The sequence below is a fragment of the Corvus brachyrhynchos genome, unplaced genomic scaffold (genome assembly GCF_000691975.1).
Source record: "Corvus brachyrhynchos isolate BGI_N302 unplaced genomic scaffold, ASM69197v1 scaffold4, whole genome shotgun sequence".
NCBI classification, from domain to species: domain Eukaryota; kingdom Metazoa; phylum Chordata; class Aves; order Passeriformes; family Corvidae; genus Corvus; species Corvus brachyrhynchos.
This window is the reverse complement of record NW_008237878.1, coordinates 4,768,957-4,787,945: the sequence shown is the minus strand read 5'-3', so window position 1 is coordinate 4,787,945 and position 18,989 is coordinate 4,768,957. Positions and strand designations below refer to the sequence as shown.

The following is an 18,989-nucleotide window of genomic DNA, read 5'->3' as shown; positions in this document are numbered from 1 at the left end:
GGGAGCGTAATGAGTTACACTTGCGGAGTGAGGCTCCGCAGCTCGCAGCGGGCTGTGATGGGAGGCGGCGCTGGTGCGCGGACCGCAGCCTGGTCTCTGCGGTGCGCAGGTGAACGCGCGGCGGGTTTCGTGCCGGCTGCGGGCTCAGTGCGCTACTGCTCATCTCCGTGCTGTGCTCGGCAGCGGCCGGGAGCTGTGATCTACTACGGAACCATTTACGTTCACACAAGAAATTCAGCTTTGGTAAATTTTTTTTCCCCGTGATTTTATTTTTTAATTTATTTTTTATATAGTTCTTAAATCTTACGACTGTATAAACGTTCTTGTATACCTACGTTCATTAATGCAGTTTCTAGTTAAATGTTATCCTTTAGTGCATTTTCATAGTTAAAGGGTAGAGGACGTTCCCTCATCCTCAAAACACTTGCTATGGAATTACTTTGGTTGCGTAGTTCTGTGGCATGTACAGAGGTCTGCCGAGTGCAACAGGTTATGAGACGGATGTTGTATCCGTACAGAATCTGAGTTCAGAATAGGAGAAGCCATGAGATTTGGAAACAAATAGACCAAAGTATTTATTGCAGAATAATAGTGCTTGCAGAATGCAGGTAGTAGAGTGTGTGAAACAGAGCTGCCCTGGTGCAGATGAAGTAAGGGAATGCACGGGGATACCTCTGGCTTGTCATTTTTAGTGGGTTTAGTCCTTCTGTTTAAATTTTTCCTATGTATGACATGATACCTGTTCTCAGTATGTATTTGTTAGCCAGTTACAGTAAACAAGATGTCCCATTGTTTTGAACAGAGATCCCATTCACTTTCCCGTCGGAGCGGTGTGTATGGGTTAGCAGTGTGACAGGGCCTCGTGACCGCGAAGACACTGTAACATTCAGTATCATTCCCTGCACATTCTCGCAGACCTCCGCTCTGATTTGAATAGCTCACTTCTTCTCAGGACTGCTTTTGTGTAGACAGTTGTTCTGGCGTGATTCCAAGTTGTGGGAGTCGCATGTGCACATGATTTGGAGGTGTATTATGTGGAGTTGCTTCCAGAAAGTGGCCAGTGAGACCACGTCCTTAAACAAAACTTTTGTTTGGCTGTTCATGAATTGAAGTGGGTGATACCTGGTTCTGCTCGGGAGCTTATGTGTAATACCTTCATATTGACTCAGGAGCTTTTTCCTGTGTTAAAAAGCTCACGTGTTTCTTTTTTCCTATCTTGAATTTTTTGCTTTAGGTATTAAAGAAAATTAACCTGACCCCTTAAATTTTGTTTATCCTGGAGTTTTATTTGTATGTTTTCAGTGATTCAGGTTTTTGAACAATCTCCTTTGATGAAAGGATTTTTCTGGGTGTATATATATATATATGTATATATATATATATATATTTTTTTTTTTTTTTTTTTTTTTTTTTTTTTTTTGTGGAAGCATCTGCCTGCTGCTACAAATGCTGTAATAAATGTGTTTAGAATCCTTTTGGAGTGCTTTGTGTATGTGCTGTATGTTTTTGCAGACACCTGATCAGCGTATAAATGAGACGTGTATTTGGAGAAATAATTTGTTGCCATTTTCTTCCTGTGTAATATGGAGGGCAGCTGGGAAATGATCGTGGAAGACTATTTTGTTTAACTCAACCAGCCTCTATGTAACTGTCTTTGCTTTGTTACCAAAGTGTGCCTCTCAGCTTGTGGGGGTGTGTTGTGGATTCCAGTTGTTCGGGTCATATGAAATCTGGAATTAACAAATGGCTGAGGTCTTGCACAAGTCTTTAGGAGTGTGTAGAATTACTGTAGTGTAGTAGCTAAAAAAATTGGAAAGAAAGGACTTGCTAAATACGCTCCAGTAATGTGTGATTAACACGCACCTCCTGCTTTGCTTTTGACTATAACAGCTATGAAGTAACTATTCTGAAATAAATGGTTATTTAGCATTAAGTTAATGGTTATTTAGCATGTGGTCTCCACCCGCAAATGTAACGCAGAGGATGTGCACACACAGACTGTTCTCCCCTGTAGTGCCAGCCGGGGTAGAACGTGCAGGGATGTTCTGTCAAGTACCGAAATGTGGGCAATGATTAACTCGCAGGTGCTCGGCACAGCCCGAGATCAGCTGAAAGCGTTCCTGGCGAAAGGATCAGGCTGTTAATACCTAAACACAAGGGCGTGTGTACATTTATTACTTCCTAATCGCGTGCTGATGAGTATCCTGAGGGGAGGCTAGTGCTGTGGCTGGAGGAGATCGTTTGCAGTAACACGTCTCACCCAGACCACTGCTGAGGGCAGTACTTGAAGGTATGGCCAGTAGTAAAATCCAGGAATTCCCTCCAAAAATTGTTTAACTGGACAAGAAGCAGAAGCTTTATGTTCTTGGCAATAAAAGAGGGTTTTTGGCCTTTTGTGTTAAATCATTATATATGCAATCAGAAATGTTACTAGAAAGGTGCCCCATATTGTTGTTGTTATTTTTTTCCCTTTCTGTAGAGTTAATTACCCTCACAGTCCTCTAGTTGCCCTCATAGCTCTGCAGGTGTAATCAATGTGTGGTACAACTTGCATTCAAAGAAGTTTATTGGCTTTTACACCACTGAAGCTTGCATAAACTTGGAAAGTTGGCAAGAATTATCTGGACTTGTGTGGTTTCTGTAGAACAAGAACAGCTGCTCTGTTGGTATAATCTCTCAGACATTTCAGTTGTTAAAGAGAAGTGCAGCTTTTGTTAGTTTAAACACCTCACCATTTCCCCTAAATAAATTTTTGGGATTATAACTAGGAGTATGCCTATTACACTGTCTGGACTATCACCTATTTGCTGAAGACAACAACCAGCTATTTGGACAGGGTATATTTTGGGGATGACTGACTCCTTCTTGCTTGTGTATGGCCTTTCCTTGGGAGAGGTTAAAGGCATGTATGAATTGCAGCACCAGCACGTTTGTATGGACATGTGCAGTTATGAGGGTATCCCAGGCCTGGTATCCCCCTGTGGACAGTGAGGTTCTTAGGTGAGGCTGAACCCTAAAATGCTTTGCCTACAGAAGTAGGTGCTGTCAAAATTAACATTTGTTGATGCTCCATAGGTAATTAATAGCCTAGAAAAAAACTCGCTCAAGCGAGTAGATTGTTGTGTGGAGGGGTGGTCTTGCAAACTTTGCCATGTAGACTTGGATTGTAAAAACTTTCCCATGTTGGTTTGGATTCTGACTGTGCTTAGCAATTGCAGGCGAAAAGCTGTAAAGACTCAATTTTAGGACAATATAACTCTTTGTCTGCCTTTCAATGTATTAAATAACCCAGAAAATAAATGCAAGGCCACCTTGGCAAACTTCAGTTAAGTGTATTAAACTGTGCAATAATCCTGAATGAAATAATCATGATTATTAAGACAGTAGGCTGAAAGGATCATAATTTTAATTTTAGGCAGAAAATATGACACCCTTCCAGGTAGATAAAATTCTAACCTGCCATTTCCTGGCAGTGATGATTCTGATAAAGAGAAAAATGTGTGTTGTATTTATCTCAGCTGTGGTGATCTTTGTCTTGGTTTTCATTTGTGCTTAATGTATTTTTGGTGAGGATAAACAAAAGGGAAGCAGGGATATGCTGAAAGGATGAGAAGAATATGAAGAAAAGGGACAGTGGTTGCATTAATTTTACATTGGGCATGCATGCTGTATCTCATTTTTCTTTTTTTTCGGAGTCTGCCTTTACTGTGAAAGAGATTTAATTTCAAAAAATGTGTCTTTTTTGTTTAGTTAATTGTTCCTTAAATTGACTTAGCTTTGTATAGCCCTTTTAATATTCTTTACAGAAACAGCAAAAAGATATTTCTGGAAATAATTTTCCTCTAGGTAAAACCTAGATTTAAAAAATCATAGAAAAAAATCTTTGTGTTTTATTATTACAATTTTGAATAGAAACTTAGTGCTTGCTTTCAAATACAGAAGTTTGAGGAGGATAGAGTTAAATAAATCTCAAATTGCTGGTTGTATGAGTCACTAAATTGGGAACATAAATACTCATATTCTTTGGAAAGAACCTCTCAACATTGTTTTCCTGCATAGTGTCAACTGCAAAGCACAATGCAGTATGTTTAGCTTAAAAGTAGTTGTATTTGCATTTGAAATCATAGTTTATGATAAAAGTCAGATAACCTTTTGCATGTCAAACTGGCTAAAGGCTAGCAGTAAGTCTCCAGTGCAAGCTGCATTATTATACTGTTGTGTTTTGTTTGCTTGCTTTGCTGAAAAGAAATAAAAACTTGGAGAGGGGTAAAGGGTAGAGAAATGGGCAGTGCTGGAGAACTGCCTGCTGATAGAAGGGACAGGTTGTTTTCTTTGCTGTCTGGTGCTGAAGCCAGAGACTTGAAATAGGAACATCTGGATCTTTTAGTCCAGAGAGAAACAGATTTGTCTCAGGGTGACATAAGTAATTTCAACATCAGTGGCAAAAAAAGTTCTTGATATCTCTGTGTATTGAATAGAGTATAGTACTTACTGTTCTCTGTGTTCTGCTTAAACAGTAGATTTCATTTTTTGTTTGTATCTTCTGCATTTTAAACCTCTTTAAAATGTTTTGTTGAAGTCTTTGCAAGTGTTTCATAATGTTAGGTTTTGTCTTAATCAGATGAGAGATTTGGTTGCATGTTTTAAGATGCAAGAGTACTGAAGCATTATTTTTTTATTGATATGGTAATCAACTACCATCCCTGAAAGTGACAACAAAGCTCACAAACATTCCTTATTGTGCCCTGCACTGCTAAAGTTTGACTTGAAACCACTGGCAGCTCCTGATAACTTGGCAGATTGAAGAGTGTGGATGAGTCCTTGCTCTCCTGTATTTATGGCAGTAGTGGACAGTATTATATAATATGCTGGTGTGCAGGACAGACTAAACCAGCAGTGTCAGTCCTTTCTTATGCTTTCCTGAGCCATAACCTGCTTAGGAAAATCTGTGTTTGTATTTTGGGAGTAGAACGTGTGCATGTACCTGCTTGTGGTGTCCCTGATGTTGCTGTCCTACCATGTAAATGTATTTAAATGGATCTGAAAGCTGAGGTGTAACCCTGTCCTCTCTTTGATGCTGGGAAACTTCTCTGGGGGCTTTCATTGATGGTAATGTTAGATGCATTCTAATGTAATTGGTTGCCTTCCATTTCTTTTGGTATTTTTTAGGGAAAAGAGCTAAGGCTCAGTTAACTGGAGGAGTGGTTCCATTGACAGTGTTGTCTCATATTGGGCTGTATTTCTCCAGCATGGAGCACTCTTTCATGTCAGTGTTCTGGTTTCAGCCTGGAATGAACTTTTATCTATTTATTTATTTAATAATTGTCTTCTACCTTTTAATGTACTTTGTGCTGAGAATAAGTACATCATTTATGCTATTTCAAAACTAAATATTGTCTTTTATATATGCTGGATAGACTGTCTTGCTGTCTATAGCAAGTGTGTGTCTTTGGGAGAGGGTGCCAAACTCAACACTTGCTGTGAGGCAGGATCATTCCATTACTTTAAAGCTTCTTCTCTGTCACCTTGAAGAGTTCTGACCGATTCACCAAAATATGCAGCATCTGTGGTTCTCTGAACTGCTGCCTCCAAATATCTTTGTGTATATGCTTGTAGAAAGTACCTATATAAAATTTAACTGCACTTCTGAGGAGGACAGAAGGCAAATATTTTTAATGAGATGCCTTCAGAACAGGAATAAAAACTCTCAAAAATAGGTATTTGGAAAGGTGCTCCAAAACATCATTCCTTAGGGGCATCAGGTGCATTTTTAAAGACTCCAAGAGGGTAAGTAATGGTATGCCACGTGTTCATTGAGGTCAAAACTTGAAATAACCATGGCGTGTGTGAAACCAATTTTATGGTGTGCTGGGTGGGATTGAAGTGGTCATCCAAAGTGGAATTCTCAGCACTGGCTGCTACTGTAAAATATTGTTCAAGAGCTTCTTGAGTTTTCACTCTGGTTTCACTGAAGTGTGCTATAGTGGCATAAAGATGTTTTGCAACTGCCATATCTGAAAGCCTCAGAAAAACAATTTGAAGAAAAGATTGTTTTTAGAGTTTGTCATTGTGAAGTTTGGTTTAAAGTTTAAATGTGCCCTTGAACAAAGTGTTTGCCTAAGGCGGCAGCTGGCTGGGAGCTGAGTGCTATTGAGATGGGAGATAGTTGTGTTTGCTGACTTCGGGTGTGGAAACTTGACTTTTCAGAAAGCAATGCAAGGGTAAGTGTGTTCATTCACCTGAAATGGCAGATTTCAGGCAGTTAGTGAGGGAATGGGGATGGCCTCTTTGGAGATGTTACACTACACCTGCTAACTGGTAATCAGCTCTTCAGGCTTTGTGAGCGTAAAGACATTGGCTTCGGAGAATGACGCTGGCTAACACATCAATTTCTTCGTAGTAGATGCACATTATTGCCCATTACATAGTGATGCTACTGCCTTCTTTTTTTCATTAAAAAGAATAGTAGTTTCTGCATTGAAGGTTCTTAGAGTTCAGAAAAGATTTTTTTTTCCTCACAGTTCTCTTATCAACTAAGTATAACAAGATACTATTTCAACAATGCAAAGCATTTTAGTGAGGAACTGTGGGAACATGTTTCATCAGAAGATATTAATTATTTTTGCTTTAACTATAGTGAACAGCTGTTGAATGATATGTTATTTTTTAACTATGGCTACTGTGAATATCTTGTCTAGAGATACAAATAGGGTGTGGAGGGAAAGGCAAAAAATATTTTTAGCCTGAGGATCAAAGTGTATCTACACTGTAACACAAGGAGAGGGGGGAAAAAAGAGGAGGAGGAGAAAATGGGCTTTGAGTAGGGAATCAGTTTTAACAAGATTGGCTAATACTTACCCCATTCTTCCAGATATAAGTTAGGTTTGAACCTGTGGGTATTGTGACTTCAATACTTTTCTTGAACCTTCTTATGTCTTTGTGTTCAAACGATCTTGCTGTGCTGTTCTGTGCAGGTGTTCAGGGGCTTGAGTGCTGTGCTATACTAGAGCCTTTCCCCCTGCTTTGCTTTTGTCCACTTAAGGGCCATTGCATACTCCCAAAATGAAATACAAATGAATAAAATATACTTAAATATAACACACTTGTCAGTATTTGAGCTAGTGGCTTACCACTGCTAGGCTTTTCTGTGCCATTATGTGGTGTAAGAATTTACTCTAAGGCAGATGGACTGATAAGGCTTCAGACAGAGTTAGTGTTTTTAATGGAAGCATAGAAGAGGTAACATAAAAGAATTTTCGGGTGCATGTTTCCCTATGGGGACTCTAGTGTTAAGCAATGTATACTTGGTCATAGAAGATTAAGTAGTCTGAATTTCAGATGTCTCCTCAAAACCAGCAAGGATGTTTCTTCAAGTTTCCACAGTAAGACAGAGACAGTAGTGTTAAACATAGTTGCTATAAATAAACTCTTTGGCATTGTTTTCCTATGTTTTTGTTCTGCAGTAGCTTTTTGCCCACTTCCTGCAGTTACAGCACAGCACGATCTCCAGGACAACACCTAATTCAAGTGCGTGTCCCTTATCTGGAACAGGCAAGGTTCAGTGTACAGAGGCTCAGGAACAGAATGCGTCTGAGCAGTCTCTTAATATTCATTGACTTGTCTTGGCATCTGGCTTCAGGCTGTTAAGAGGGAAGATGATAGATTTATTTTCCTCCTTCAAGTTTCATCATGAATCTTGCCTATGCCATGAAGTTCAAGTCCAAACAAGAGTTGGATGGCGATACAGAAAGAGGCACCTGTGAGCAGCACATTTGTTTCTGAACATCGTTCTTTTGCTTCTTGAATTGCATTTAATTTTCTAAGATGTTGTTGTTACTGGAGGCTGATTTCTGAGGATAGTAGTAGTATTCTGATTGTGTGCATATATATATATATTTTTAAACATATACAAAGTTTCCTTTGTTAGTTTTAACTTTCATTTTGTGTGGCTTACTTTGAATATGAACAATATTTTTTAGAGACTATAAGCCTTACAATTTTCTTTCCACAAAAAAAAAAAAAATCAGTTTTATTTTAGACCTACTGAAGCAGTTTCTGTTTGCTGGAAATATGTAAAATATGTAAATATTCTTAATATATATGTAAAATATTCTTAATGCTTGAAAAGATAAATCCCCCTTGTACATATTTAAATAATAATATTTTATTCTCAAGAAAGCGTCTTATGGGAACTCTGTGGCACATGAGTAGGGAATCTACAGGCTGAGAATTTTTCAGTGAAATGACTTTCAAGTAAGTAGTAGTGGTAATATTTGGTATCTATGACTTTGTAAAGTGTTGACAGATACCAGTTTTCCATTTGCCATTTAGAAACTAAAAAACTTTTGGTATTTTGACAAGGCCATAAAACTTGTCAGTGTTGTGGGGATCAACTGTTTAATTACCTGTTGCTCCTGGTAGAGCGTCAACAAAGACCCGTGTAGACCTGTTGACAGGAATAGTGTGACAAAAGTGTGCCCCTGAAGCTTGTCTGACTCACTGCTGTCCAACCTCCAAAGTGTGGCTGGGGAGAGCTGCTGAATGGCAATCCCGACGTGGCCTCCAAACCTTGGCAGTGCCCTCCATCTCCACAGACAGTAACCAAGGAGTGTGATTCGAAAGAAGCTGATGTAGACAGCTGATATAGGCTGATACAGACAAAAGTCACTCAAAGTGCACAGCATGCTACTGTTGTTCTCAGATATCAGGCTGGGAATGTGAGGGAGCTGAGAGGTTTGACAAGATGTATTTCTCTCTATTACTTCATGTGGTTTTCTTTTGCGGAGCATCTGAGAACATAAATTGGGCTAATGCCATGTTTCATTTATTTTCTGTTAGATCTATGTCAACCTTTATCATCAATTGTTCATAGAAAAGAATAACACAATAACTTTTATCGCTTCTGGCCTCTGCTTTTGCTCTAGTTTGAGTGTGGAAGTCTCAGTGCAGAGATATGTATGGAGTGTTGGCTTGGATATTTCCACAGGTGGGGAGGAGAGTGCTGAAAACAACTTTATTTTTTTTTTTTTAGTCATACTTTGAACAGTTGTGCTGCTCTAGTACCAGCTCACAGGTGCACAGTGGAAGTTGTACCTTTTTTTCTGGAATGGCAACCTTGTGGTTTTGTAATCTGAATCTTTGACCTTCCAACTTTGAGAGACTGCTTCCAACCTTGCCCTGAACCTTTGATCTTACTGGTATGGGTGACTGTAAGAGGAGGTAAAACTCTTGCTGCCATAACTTGTGTGATCATTGAAGAATCTGGGCTTTCCCCACGTTAGGAAATGGCTTCCTCAAAAAGGGGCACTTTGCAGAAGATATTAAGTATGGACTCTTGCAATGTTGCTTTAAAATGAATTTAAGAAAAACTCTCCTCTTCCTGTGTTATTATAGACTAGAGAGGCAAGTAATAATTTAGTTTTCAGCACATGTTGCTGCTCAGCCAGCTTTAGAATTACTGGGTTTTTTGTGTGGATCTGTTTGGTGGGGTTTTTGTGCTGTTGATTTGGTTTGAGTTTTTGGTTTGTGTTTGTTTGGTTTTGCTGGTTTTTTTTTCTTTGTGGTGTTTTTGTTTGTTTTTTCTTACTTTTTGTTTCTTCCAAAATGATGCACTTGAGAATCAGGAGTAAATTTGAGGCCAGGCACTGATCCAAAAAGAGGTCAGATGGCTGAGTCTCTGTTCCTGCCCTCAGAGAGGTGAGGCTTTTGTTGTTTTCCTGTTCAGAGTAGTTTTTTGGATGCTTAAAACAAGATGTCAAGAAATAAATTTGCCCAAAAATAGACTTGTATCCCTCTCTATTGTGAGGGATGTTAAAAAAATTCAAGATTAAAGACCTATTCTTGCAAATCTGTCCTGTTTGCTCTGAAGGGTCAGTGCCACAGGCTCTGTTCACAGCAAGGGGCGGGCAAAAACAAGACATTAATGTCAGTAAGGACCAAAGTTTGGTTGCTGGTCCTGGGACTTCTATCTGATAAACAGGGCTTTGCCAGGGCTGTTTATCCACTCCTGCATGGGCAGAATTTTGAAACCAAGATGGGCATTCTCTTCAGAGCATTTATTTTGTGCAGGTTGGCCTTATCTACGTGCCAGTGACGGGACACGTGCCCTGCACTCAGTTTTTCATGCTGTCCCTGAGATCTGTCAAGTCAGATTTTGGCCCAGGTTTCACACAGGTTAAACCAGCTTTTTAATGGTTCTTTGTACCTTCTTGAAAAACTATGGGATTATTATCTTGACAAGCACAGCCTATTTTCTGGTTGTATACTAGAAGGTATTAATTAATGTACAGTTGAGCCTGATTTCTGTTAATTCATTAGGTCTTGTACTGACCATAATAGAAACCAGGTGTTAAATCAAGTTGAATAAGATGACTGATGGCTAAAAATATCCTCCCCCCTCCTTTAAAAGAAAGCAGGAGTGGGGAGGGAAGCTGTAGGACTCACAAGTTTCAGGTTAACATTGTGGATCCTGTTACCAAAAAATAATTACTGTTTCATGGTGGAATTAACTTGCATTATGTAGAGTCTTCATTTGTTCTTGCCATGCAAGTAATTTACTGGAAACTTATTTGACCATATAGACCTTTTGTAAGTGGTGTAACTTGGGAATTGCTATTGCCAGCTCTGGAATATGTCTGTGCTGTTTTAGAGTGGGACTTCAACCATGAATGAATGGTTATTTTCTGCAAATTGGCAAAGTATGATCTTAAGTTATTAAAATATGCTAAAAAGCTTCTGTAAATCTTTACATGTTAGAAATTGAAATTTCCTTCCCTACATTGTGTGTGTGGATCGTTCCACAGCAGTGCTGGCTGTGGCTGCTGCTCTGAGTTAACAGAACTGCCGTGGTGCACAGCCCTGGCTACAGGCTTGCTGACATCAACTCTCTTGGCATGTGTTCAGAAAAGTAAACAGAAGACAATCAGTGTTGGGTTTGGCATAACTAGCAAGTCCATAAAACTGCCAAATCCTTCTCAGTGTATTCATCCAATTAATCCCATTGATGTAGGACATTTACTTAAATGAGTAAAACATACTGCATTTGGTTTTTAAAAGTTCTTGTCTTAAAAAGTTTCAGTTTTCTACTTAATTAGTAACCACAATCTTTACTTAAATAGCATTTTTCTTGTTTTTTGATGTTATTCTTTTGTAGAAAAAAAATGAATTCTGAAAGCTCAGCCCTTACCATGAGTAGCCCTGCTGTAATAAACCAGTGTGCCAGAGGAGGAATGGAAAAAGAAAAAATTTGGTAAGCTTTACTTCTCATTTTCTGAGACACTAGTAGACAGCAATACTGGGGGATGTAGTTTGAAAATTAAGTAAAACAATTATTTGTTATAACAGATAAATTTAAGTCTGCATTATTTAATAACAGAGAAAGAAAAAGGGAAATAATTTTTTATTTTGGTTTTGAGTTTTTAGCAAATGACATGGTACAGGGTGTCATGGGGGATGGGCAATGGAAAAACTCCTGCTCACTTCAGCAGTGCAGCAGTTGTGCTCAGGGAATCTTTCACATATGGCAAATGTTTTAATCTCCCAATGCTGCTGCTATGCTGGCATCAGCACCTTCAGTGCTGTGAGGCTCCTGAGATTCCTGCCCTGGGAGACATTACAAAGTCAGTAGTTTCTACTTTGTGTGTAGAAAAAAAATTTACTCTGTACTGGAGGAATAAAACCAATTGCACTATTAAACAGTGGTTGTGGACAAATGCTTACACTTCATAACAATTTTTTGATTAAAATTGCCACAGACCATTTTTAGCACCTGGTTTGTGTTTTCATGAAGGGAACAGGGTGTTGTAAAGGCTTTTATACTATTCCACCTGGGTTAATGAGAGCCTTTTATTGAGATCCTGCTGGTTTTTACTTGCTGTTGTTTGCTAGAGGTTTTGTACATTATTTATTTACCATGTGGCAAACAACAAATAAATTAATGACAGGAAGCGTGACACCCATATGGACAAAAAGCAACCTTACTGTTGTTTTTGTAGTCTGAGAAATACTCTTGAAAAGCTGAAGAATTAAAGAAATTAGCAAATGAATGTTCTGTTTCCTGTTGCATGCTTGTCAGGAAATCAAATAAAATCTTTTTTTTTTTTTTTGCTTTGGTTTTTATGTAATATTAAATTAACAGCATTATAGTCCCTGAAAGTAGTTTCTTTTAAACATGTCTTCTGGAACATTCTCAACAAAGTCTTTGGATGAAAAGGCAGGACAAGGAAGAACTGTGGACTTCCCTCCTGATTCCCAAATCTACCAAGGGGTGGGAAGTTGACACAAATCCTTTTTTTTGTTTGGTATCTTTTGCTGCTTTTTGTGTCCTGCTTGTGGTATTGATCTGGGAAAAGTTCTGTTTAATATCTTTATCAATGATCTGCATGAGGGGATTGAGGGCACTCTCAGTAAATTTGCAGATTACACCCCAAGTTGGGTGGGAGTGTTGATCTGCTGGAGGGTAGGAGGGCTCTGCAGAGGGATCTGGGCAGGCTGGATCAGTGGGCCAAGGCTGGTGGTGTGAGGTTCAACAAGGTAAAGGCAGATCCTGCCTTTGGGTCACACCAACCCCCTGCATCTCCAGGCTGGTGCCAGAGTGGCTGGAAAGCTGCCTGGCAGGAAGAGATCTGGAGGTGCTGGTTGACAGCAGCTGAACGTGTGCCCAGGTGGCCAAGAAGCCCAGTGGCATCCTGGCTGTATCAGCAATAGTGTGGCCAGCAGGACCAGGGCATTGGATGTCCTCCTGTACTGGGCACTGATGATGCCACAGCTCAAATCTGGGTTCAGTTTTGGGCCCCTCACTACACAAAAGACACTGAGGTGCTGGAGTGTGTCCAGAGAAGGGCAACAGAGCTGGGGAAGGGGCTGGAGCACAAGCCTGATGAGGAGCAGCTGAGGGAATTGAGATTGCTTAACCTGGAGAAAAGGAGGCCCAGGGAGGACTTTATCAATAGCAGCGTGATGCATGTCTGGTTAGGTTTCTAAAATGCTGGTTTTTATTCTGGAGTTCTGTGAGTACTAGAGCTGAATGAACATTATTTTTCTGAGCCTAATAAAGTGCAATGGTGCACTGCCTTATTGCATTGTTCATTTATTGCTGTTTAGTCGTTGTCTGATTCTTGGAACTTATTTACATTCTGATGGTTCTGGGTTTATTTTCATGAAAATGTGAGTATTTGTAAGGACTGGTGTTAGTCATACCAAGATTAGAAATGTCTACTGTTAAATGCATACAGTGACAATGTGAAATATTCAATTAAATCAAAAGCCTCCACAGAGAAGAGCCCTGAGCAAGACCTTATCTAGCGTTTAAACATCACTTATGATGCGTGTAAAAGGCTTTGATGTTGCATAAGGCCCCCTAGAAACAGAGGGGGAGAAAATAATTGACTGAACCCCAGTTACCTTGTACAGCCATTTACCAACTCTGCCATTCTAGTTCATGAGTGTTTCATATCTCCATAGTTTGGTGCCTCTACCAGATGAAGAAAATAATTGAATTCTCCAACTTGCAATGCTTCACTTGATTCTGTTGCTTTTCCTCCCACCCCAACATACACAATCAAGATTACAGCAGCAGCAGAATGGTGGTAGTAGCAGAAGTGTGACTGCTGTGAATGTCTGAAAACTACAGAGTATCATGGCAGTTTGTGTGTGAACCAAATTAAGCTGCTCTCGATAAGCAGGAAGGCTGAGGAACTTGGTGGATGGTCATAACATCAACAGTATCAGCTGTCTGAGCTGGTGTGGAAGAGTGTTGAACAAATCAAGGCCTGAGAGCCTTGAAATTGTAGAAGCTCCTGATTTGGCAGATTCTCACTTTCCTAATGTTGAAAATTGCAAGAAAGGAACTAAAGATAAGGGAGCAAGTGGGAACTGTGTCAGTTCATCCATGACTTCTGTGAACTAGCTGGCTGGCACATTGTTTTTCAAAACAAATGTGCAGGAGAATTGGAAATTTTCCAGGTTTTATTACTGTGTGTGGATTTTATAACATGCTTCCTCTAGGCTGGATGAAATCTTGCTAGTCACTCCTCCATCATCTTACCTAGGATTAAGTCAGGATGTATTTAATCCTTTTAAAACCAATAATTGAAATTTGGGGTTCTGGGTGTCTCATGACAGAGTTTGTGGTGCCTTGGCTTTCCATTTCTGTCTCCAAATACTCTGCCATATTCCTTATGAAGTATGCAGTGTTCTGCTGTTTTTGTGACAAAGTTTTCATCACTTTTAGACCAAATTTCTCTGAAAACTGTCCATGTTATGAATAAATAAATCTATAAATCTTAAAACTAACCAAACACGCAATGTTATGTGTGGACTCCAGTGCATTCTGACTCTGTACTTATGACTTGGCTTAAACTAAATTTGAGGACAGAAACTTCTTAATGTCTTTTTCTGTTTTTTTCTTAAGCTGTAACAGATTGTTTGTTTCAGCTTTCCTTTCTAATCTGAGACTAGTGACTTTGTGGGGAAGGGAAGCTATTGAAACTCCAGTCTGTGTAGTGAGAAGGAAGACATGCTTAGATACTGAATTTAGATATTGCAAAAACTGATTTTAAACCCAGCTCCGTGATTGCATACATTGAAAGAGAACAGCTTACTGTCATATCTTAGTGTGCACATGTCTGGAAACTCTTTGGTATAGAAAAAGTAGTTATTCTGGAGTATTGTACAAACCTATATTTGAAGTGCTTTTTTTTTTTTTAATATATAAATTAATCTGTTTAAGAACAAAATAGAAATAATAGGGTCAACTGAGACTACAATAATACTTGAACTGACATCCTCATGACTAAGAAACCCCCATGAATAAAAGCAAGATAGGAAAGCAGTAGTGAGCAGCTGAAAATGTGCATCTTCACTTTATGAGGAACTGTGTAGATACCACATAATAGTAGATACACATAGATTTTACCTTAATGCCTGTGGTTTTAATGACAGCCCTTCTTCCTCAGTAAGGATCAGAACAGAGTAGCTAAATTGCTGCATTCTGCACCTCAGAGACAGACAAGTGCACAAACTGACTCTTAGCTTGTGTGGGGAAGTAAGGTTTCGTGACAATAAATCATCTTGACGCTGTTGCACATTTTGCCAGCTGCTAGTTGATGAAGGAAGAATTATGGTCTGGAATTACAGTAAGAAGAGAAACAAGTTTCACAACTTTCCCTGTTTCTCCTATATCCTTGTTTAATCAGTAGAAATGAGTCATCCTGGAGAGCTGAATTAAACTGGCTTTAGTTAAGTGCAGTTTAACTGCAGATGTTTGATTACAAAAAGGCACATACATGTTTGGGGAATGCAAGGTTACAATGTGTACAAAAAGGAACCCCATAAATTACAGATTAACACTTTAGATAGCTGGATAAAATTAATCTTTTCTGCAAGAGGCCTTGAATTAGTTGCTTTCTAGTAATGTCTTATTACAAAGAGAGAAAATGCTTTTCTTGGAAAGCTGAAGAATATTCAGGATAGTCAGCATAACATAATAATTATGACCAACTACTCTTAATAAAGTGGATAAATATTTACTATATATATATAAAATCACTTCTATCTTACCTAACTTTCCTAGTTTATTTAAAGTACTTCTCTGCCCATAAAAGGAGTAGTAGAATTGAAAATTGTTACAGGGGAATCACTTGCATTGGGACTTGCAGCCTGAGACCAGTCCCTTAAAGGAAGTGGATGAAGATCCAGGAGAATGACGTAGGGCATGGAGAGGGTGACTCATGAGGCTTGTAGCACACCCACAAACAGTGAGAGATGAGAATGTGCTGAAATGGTTAAAGTAAGTGCACTCACCAGCTGCTGACTTTACCTCATGCACACTTGAAATGGGCTTTGTAGCTGAAGAAAATATGCCCCAGAGGCAAGTACAAGTTTAAACATATGTTCAATCATCATGTCTTACAAAACTAAGTATGGATTGCATTTCCTCATCCTGGATGGGATCAAAAACCTCTTGATTGCTGCCTTGAGAAAGAAAAGCGCTGGGGCTGCCCCCGGCCCGAGCCCACGAGGTGGCAGCCTTGGTTCGGATGAGCGGCTGTGTCTGTTCCCTCTCTCGTGTCTGGCTGTTCTCCTTCCCTCTTCCCACCCTGCCCTTGGCTTTTTTTCTGGGATCGCATAAAGAAATAGCAGCAGAGGTGAGTTACTGATTGCTTGTTTAAAAACTACCTTACGAATCTAAAGGCTGCTGCTTGTAGGTAATATTTGGTGATTTTTCGCAGGGGGTTCATTTTTTCTTTTTTTTGGTGAAAGATCATCACTCACTAGATTCCTGGATAAAGCTGTAATCTGCATCTTGTACATGTTATTACACTGTCTCTAGGTCATACCGCAAATAATTTCTGTTGATGGTGTGCCTCTTAAAACATCTGCTGCATTCTTGGTTTTGACTGATGGGCTCTACCTGCTTTTTCAGAGTTGCATGTCTCTTTATTATAGCTGTTAGCTGAGGGAGCGAGATACAACAAACATTTCTGAAATATCTGAAATTGGTTCCAGCTGAATATCAAGAACTTTTTATCCAAGTAAAAGATAATGCCATCTTTAGGTTGCTCTCAATGGTATTTTGTTTATGAACGTGTGTTAGTGCACAGGCTGGTGACATGGCTTTTGTACTCTGACAAATCAACTGAGTGTTCACAGGGAGTGTATAGAGGGAGTGAAATACATTTATTTATTAAAGCAATGAAGCATGTTTTAACACTATAACTTTTAGTTACTTTGATGTAGGAAAGGAGTGTAAAAATCTGTCAGTCCATTTGTTTTATAGAAATATATTCTTGTATTCTTCCATACGGGCTATCCTGGTGAAATCTAGAAAATAAATTTAATAAAAAATGTCACTTTGGACTGTGTGAGTAACTCTCTTGGCTGGAATAGGAATCACGGATACCGAGAAGCTGAATCTGTACAGCTTTACATAAGTAACCAGGCTTTCATATCTTGATATGTTAAATTTTTTAAACTTATTTTCATTCTTCCCCTCTGTGGATTAGAGAAGTGCATACTGTCAGGGTGATAAATAACACAGGTGATTAGGCTTGGATCACCAATGTTAATAACTAATACACTATGGAAGGAGGCCTCACCATCCCTAACTCAGGTTTTGGTCATTTGTAAGTTGAAATTATGATTATAGAGGATAAAAACATCTCCTTAAGTGCTGTCTTCCAAACATCGAGTAAATGAGTTTTTGTAGTTTAGAACAAGGATGAAATTTGTCAGCTTAGTTCTTATTCGTGCTGTAGAGCCTTATTTTCTCATTCAGATATGCAGCATCTTGCTGTATTTTCTTTTCCTTCTCTATTATCTTCTGAAAAAAATCCACAAAAGATTGCAGAAATAGTAAAAATTTCTAATTGAAAATTAGAAAACCTGTTAACAAGCCAAGTAAAGGAAAACAGTGCCTTCCCTCCTTCATGGTTGCTGTGGCTTAACCCCTAACTAATGACAATGATAGTGTCACCAAAGTTGGGAATAAAACACTCTAGCACTGTAATTTCAGTATTTGAAAGAGGCATCACTTTTATTTTAGGTGCCAGGCGTGAGGGGGATATTTCTGCCTAACCCACTACCTAACAGACCAGTTTAAATCTATGTACTTATACATATTCATTACATTTCCCCAAACTCATACATACATGCTAAACTTTCACACAAATTCTTTTGCATATTCAAATCGCTTCTTGGAGTTTATTTACATTAGAGTAGGGGTCTTTTGAGGGTCTCTGGTGGTCATTTGGGGAACATTCCATTCCTGAAATCATCCTTTTTTGATCACAGGCCTCCAAAAAGAAAGTTTCTTCCCTTTGAATGCACCCCAGCTGCTGTGGTCTGACCAAGACACAGCTGCTTATCGGTGTTGCTCAGGCCCACAGACTTTAAGGCTGCAGTAACCACTTGCACACATTAATACAGGACTAAGCACTGTCCTGCTTTAGTTAAAGCGAAAGGAATTCACAAGATTTAAAGACTATTTGTTACAATTAACGATTTTCCCAGCAGTAGTAGTAATAGTAATGAAAGGGACAGAGAAACAACCAATGCACGGTAGGGTTGCTCACCAGATATTGACCGATGCCCATCCTCATTCAACAATCGACCCCCTCTGGCTCCCTCTTATACTGGGCATGACCTCCTGAATTATGGAATATCCCTGTGGCCAGCTCGGCTCAGCTGCCCTGGCCATTTCCATCCCAGTTTCTTGTGCAGCTCCTCACTGGCAGAGCAGGGGACAGTGAGTGTGAGTTTCTGCTAATCACTTTGAAACATCTTGATTCTCTGTGTGGGTGGATGTGCATGTGTCTAAATGAAGTGGGACCTTTTTTTAATGTAAAAAAACCCCCAAACCCCAGTGATCTACCACTGGTAACCATCTGTTTCCTGTATGCTTACCCTGCTTCTCTTTTTAAAGATTCTTGTCCTTGGTCATGATTTCTTTTCACTAAGATCCCAGAATCTGTTCTTATAAACAGTCTGTTATTATTTTATACGCTTGTTCAGCCCATATTACAGTTGAGTTTCTAGTTAATACTCTGATACTGATAGGAAGACACTTCCTCTCCTTCCCTCCCTTCCCCCCCATAAAAAAAAAGTTCTTAGATAATTCTCTGGCTGTAGAGGGAGCTGGTGATAAAGTTTTTAAGGAACACAAACGGTATTTCTTTGGAAATATTTATACGTTGCAGTAGTTGGAAACAAAAGATCAGAAACAGAAGGCTGATTCGTCATTTGGTCTTTCCTTTGAGGGGGAGGGAAGGCTGGAGGATGTATGAACTGGTTAAATTAACTGCATATTCCTGTGGGCCCTGAAAATTTCAACAGGTAGGTGTCAGAGACAATGATTTGAATGTGTATCTTTCAGCTGAATACATTTGGTCACCTGCAAATCTCTGGGACACAAAAGACGGCTTTTCTGTATTAGATTGTCGTTCCATTGCCTTAAAACTACACAAGGAAATTCCTCAGCAGACTTAGTTCTT

The 18,989-nt window shown here is 39.3% G+C and overlaps 1 protein-coding gene across 1 annotated transcript in view; it reads left to right on the top strand.

Annotated features, from left to right (window-relative positions):
• The first annotated feature begins 225 nt into the window (after positions 1-225).
• The window catches only part of ARHGEF3 (Rho guanine nucleotide exchange factor 3), a 109,663-nt gene continuing 90,899 nt past the window's right edge, over positions 226-18,989 (top strand). The window contains exons 1-2 of the mRNA XM_017732453.1: positions 226-243; positions 11,153-11,248. Coding sequence (XP_017587942.1) covers positions 11,160-11,248 — 89 coding nt within the window. The 5' untranslated portion in view covers positions 226-243; positions 11,153-11,159. The remainder of the gene's footprint in view (positions 244-11,152; positions 11,249-18,989) is intronic.